At 36.9% G+C, this 4,744-nt stretch overlaps 1 protein-coding gene across 1 annotated transcript; it reads right to left on the bottom strand.

Annotated features, from left to right (window-relative positions):
- Positions 1-1,315: 1,315 nt before the first annotated feature.
- LOC134252467 (uncharacterized) lies at positions 1,316-4,382 on the bottom strand. Its single transcript, XM_062734955.1, has 2 exons — positions 4,267-4,382; positions 1,316-2,060 (listed from the first exon to the last, which is right to left on the bottom strand). Exons 1-2 carry the CDS (start codon positions 4,380-4,382, stop codon positions 1,316-1,318), a joined length of 861 nt encoding a protein of 286 aa, XP_062590939.1.
- Positions 4,383-4,744: the final 362 nt, after the last annotated feature.

Raw genomic sequence — 4,744 nt, forward strand, 5'->3', positions numbered from 1 at the left:
TTTCATTTGATATTTCTTTTTTATGCGTTATAATTTGATTTCGAACATTAAGATGTTGATATTTTTCAGGACCTTCACCTTTAATTTTTCTAATTGCATTCCAGACCTTATTGATAGGAGTGTGAGAATTAAGGCTGGAAACGAATTTTTTCCAAGATTTTCGTTTATTAAAGTTAATGGTTCTGCGAGCTTTTGCTCTAAATATACGAAAATTACTTAAATTTGATGATGTTGGTATTCGATTAAATTGTCTCTCTGCTTTTTTGCGAGCTTTAATAGCGTCATTGCATTCTTCAGTAAACCATGGTTTTTTAGTTTTAGAAGAATTTGTCGAGGTTTTAGGTATACATTTATTTGCAGTTGTTAATAGGATTTCAGTAAATGTTTTAATAGGATCAGGATTGTTCTCAAACTTTTCAGACGAAATATTTTCTAAGCACAAGTTTTCAAATTGTATCCAATCAGCCTTGTTCAACTTCCAGCTTTGAATAGAAGTATTCTCAGAGGATATATCTTGTTTAATGATAATTGGGAAGTGATCACTCCCACATAAATCGTCATGTACTGACCAACTAAAATCCCAAAGTAAAGAAGGGTCTACTAAAGTAATATCTATAGAAGTATATGAACCATTACCCGGATGCAGATAAGTTCTAGAGCCGTCATTAAGTATACAAAGATTATGATGTGATATTACATCTTCAATTATCTTTCCTTTATCTGTTATTTTATCGCTGCCCCATAAAGGATTATGGGCATTAAAGTCACCCACAATCATAAATGGAGCTGGAAGTTGTTGTATTAACTTTGTAAGTTCTAAAGCTTGTAAATGATAGTTTGGAGGAACATAAACAGAACAAAGGGTAATTGTTTTTTCAAGTGAAAGGCGTACAGCTACTGCCTGAAGATTTGTTTTTAAATCTAGTTGGCTATGGATGTATTTATTGTTAATTGCTAAAGAAGAACCACCAGATGCTCTTTCAGTCTGAGCATAGTAGTTATACATGCTGTAATTTTTTATATTAATTTTATCTGTTTCTTTTAAATGTGTTTCTTGTAAACATATAGCTACCGGGTTATGGTCCTGGATAAGTAATGTTAATTCATTAAAATTGACTTTAAAACCTCGACAATTCCATTGTATTAACGAAAGATGGATCATTTTTATTTTTTATGAGTAATTGGGGATATCCTCCCTTTATTTTTATTCGGTGAGACACTTCGGACTCGCGAGGAGGGATGACATGGTGTTATGTCCATCTCCTCGAAAACCCCAAATTTATTTTGGAGAGTGAGGGTCCCTTTGGGCAACCTATCACTCGGCTGTCTTGGGGTGTTTTTTGAGGGAGATCTGTTGGGGTCTCCCTGATGATTTACCTGCAGCTGCTGGCTTCGATGTAGTCAAAGCTACAGATTTTGGTGCAGCCGCAGCTGCAGGGCCTGCACATGCAGGTGAATTAGATTTACCTTTGTCATTAGATGACAAAGGTTCAGTCTGCTGATGAAAGTCTTTTTCAGAGACCTGGGTAGAAGAGTCCTTCAAAGAGGACGATTTTACAACAGTTGCATATGTTAAATTTGGTTTCGGGGTACTATACAAGTTGACCAATTTTTTGGCTTCGGGATAGGGTATTCTTTTTTCAGATTTAACTTTTTGAATTTCTTTCTCCCTTTTCCACATCGGGCATTGTTTAGATGAAGCCATGTGTCCGCCCTTGCAGTTTTTGCATTTGGGGTCATTTTGGCAACCTTTACCATCATGCCCCTCTTCACCACACCTAAAGCACACTTCAGAGCCTTTACAGTTGGATTGTCCATGTCCAACCCGCTGACATTTGAAACAACGCAGCGGATTTGGAACAAACATTTCAATTTTCATTTGGTATAGACCTACTTTAATTTTTGAAGGTAGTGTTGGCATGCCAAAAGTCAAAAGGTATGTATTTGTTGGTTCAATGATGTCATTCCGTTTTTTGGTAAATCGTTTTACAGAGACCACTCCTTGGGATTCCAATTCAGATTGGATTTCCTGTTCTGGAATGTCATCCAGGTCGTGATCCCTGTCAAACAGTATGCCTTTACTTTGATTAAGTCCATTGTGGATCTTACCAATTACAGGAATATCGGCAAGTAATTTCAAACCTAACAATGCAGTTGATTGTTGCTTCTTGGACACTTCAATAAGAAGAGCATCCGATTTCAACTTTTTGACTGACTTTGGGGTACCAATAATTCCTTGGATACCTTTTTTGTATAACTAGAACTGTCCAATAGGGACAAATACCCCCCGCTGGGTTTTTCAGAGAAGGTGCCAATTCAAAATACTTTATGGATCTAAAGGTGCTCACTATTAACTTAAAAAATTTGCAGTGAAATATAATTGCTCATCATGTTTCTTAATGAATGAAACAAAGGTGCAATCAAATGAAACATCAATACTAATACACTGTAATTCCATTGTAACATTATTTTTTAATTTTATTTTTTCATTTCTGCATTAAAAAAATGTATTGCAATTATGTGTTATGACACTCTGTAAACTGATTGTTGAAAAAAAATCATATTATACAAAATTAAATTAATCTTGATAACTTTATATCAAATTCATTTTGAAAATAAAGAGCTGGTCATCCAGTAATGAAGTGCTTTGACAGACAATAAATTACAATTAAGAGAATGAGAGAAGAGAGATCTTTAATTCTTGTGCCCGATTCCCAGGAGATAACTCATGGTTGATAATGAGATGCCTTAATGTTCAACTTCCCACACCAAACTCATTAATTTATCTTTAACTGGATGCATGGCCAGTCATTATTCCCAAGAGACAAATGAAATTACATTATCTTCTGTGCAATGTAAAAACTGTTTCTAACACTTGATGATGTTTCTTTTTTAAAGTTTTTATGAGTAGTTTCAAGCTGTAGTTCACATTTTTGTACAGATATTCTAGATTCTATGTCTCAAACCTTATATATATGAGCCCAAAATGAACAAGTCAATTAAAATTAAAAAAAAAATTTTAAAATGCAGAAAAATGAACCAAAAGAGTTGAAAATTCCAGGTGCACACCTTCATATGGTGAATAATAAGTGTACAAATTTTCAGATTAATCCTTGCAATAGTTTCTGAGAAATGGTCCGGACAAAACCACAAAATAAAAATGAAAAAAACACCTGTAAAATTCAAAATAATAATCGAATCAAGATGAAAATAACAGGTGCACACCTCCATATGGTGAATAATATGTGTACAAATTTTCAGACAAATCCTTCCAATAGTTTCTGAGTAATGGTCCGGACAAAATCTCGTCTACAGACAGACGGACAGACGGACATGGTGATTCCAATTTACCCCACTTCTGTTGATTTTACCGTGAAATCCTGGCTTACGATTGGTTGAAGTCTGTCACGTGAAGACGGTGGATTACTTATACCCGGTCAGTTGTAAATCCATACCCGGTCAGTAGGAATCTATACCCGGTCGATGTATAACGTCACAAACACAAACGTGACGTCATAATAGGCGCAGTATGAGCGCGATGAAGGATTTAGCAGACAAAACCATTTATAAACTACAGATAAACCGCAAATGTTACATCGGTGGGGTAAATTCGTTACATAGTCTTTTAGTGACAGGGTATGGGATGATACCTGGTTAGTAAATTTCATACCTGACTCGGCTCCGCCTCGTCAGGTATGAAATTTACTAACCAGGTATCATCCCATACCCTGTCACTAAAAGACTATGTAACTAATAATACCCCCCCTAAACTTCGTTTGCGGGGAGTATAACAAATGGCGATACCTTTGTGAGAGGCTTTGTATGCTGTTCTGATATTTGTGCTTCAAGTGTGATGAAGCGGGGCCAGTGTTCAACGATAGAACTGAGTTCTTCTTCGTTGATAGAAATATCGAAACCTGCTGGGTAACAACGTTTTTTTGTGAGAGCCATGATAAATGAATAGAGTTTCAGAATCCTTGCTCCCCGCCCACCTCGGAGCGCCAACAAGGGCGATATCTGGTCAAATGGACATCCAGTAAGACAGATACCAAGAGGATACAAAGAAGCTATACTCAGACATAATATGCCCGACTGACCCTAAGCCACCGCTTAATATATAAATATCAACATGGAAACGTCGGCGTATTGGAAATTGCAAAACAGAGGTTAATGGATAATACAGAAGACATTGCAATACATCAATACTAAGGCATGTAAATATTATCAGCTCGGCATGACTAGCCGATTGATCAAGTCGGGCCAAACTTGACCCCCCGTCTAGATGAATATGGGGCCAAAGTGGAGTGTTGGTCAGCCTCAGCCACCAGGATCCCCTTCTCCACCAACACGGGTCGCAACCCACGGCCAACAGGTTGCCCCATTTAGTCGCCTCGTACGACATGCAAGGGGGTGCCAGGGACCTATTCTTATCACCCCGGGTCCCTACGGGGGCTTAGCGGAAACGAAAAATGTTTTTCTGAAACTTGCAATCATGAACACAATGAAGTATTCAGTAGCTGAAATGTGGTGGAGGACATATTGGATGTTATAGTAAAGAGAGTAATGGAAACGTCTTGGGATCACAAAGATGTAATGCTCTTTGAAGTAAATCTTATTCTGTTTCTGCATTCCAGATAAATGTATTTAAAAAAGATTAGACCTTAAATTGGATAATGATAGGAATGGAAATTGAATATACAACTGTTTATCTGTTAATTGCAAGACATTCCTACTAAGTAGCCAG

The sequence above is a fragment of the Saccostrea cucullata genome, unplaced genomic scaffold, assembly GCF_032062105.1.
Source record: "Saccostrea cucullata isolate Sc308-1 unplaced genomic scaffold, CSIRO_AGI_Scuc_v1 ctg2925, whole genome shotgun sequence".
Lineage (NCBI taxonomy): Eukaryota > Metazoa > Mollusca > Bivalvia > Ostreida > Ostreidae > Saccostrea > Saccostrea cuccullata.

Bases quoted from the DNA above. Each gene is read 5' to 3' on its own strand.
- LOC134252467 (XM_062734955.1), bottom strand. From the start codon at position 4,382: ATGGGGCAACCTGTTGGCCGTGGGTTGCGACCCGTGTTGGTGGAGAAG. The intron at 2,061-4,266 runs GTTTGGCCCGAC...ACTGTTTGACAG, and splicing joins TCATCTAGACGGGGGGTCAA to GGATCACGACCTGGATGACA.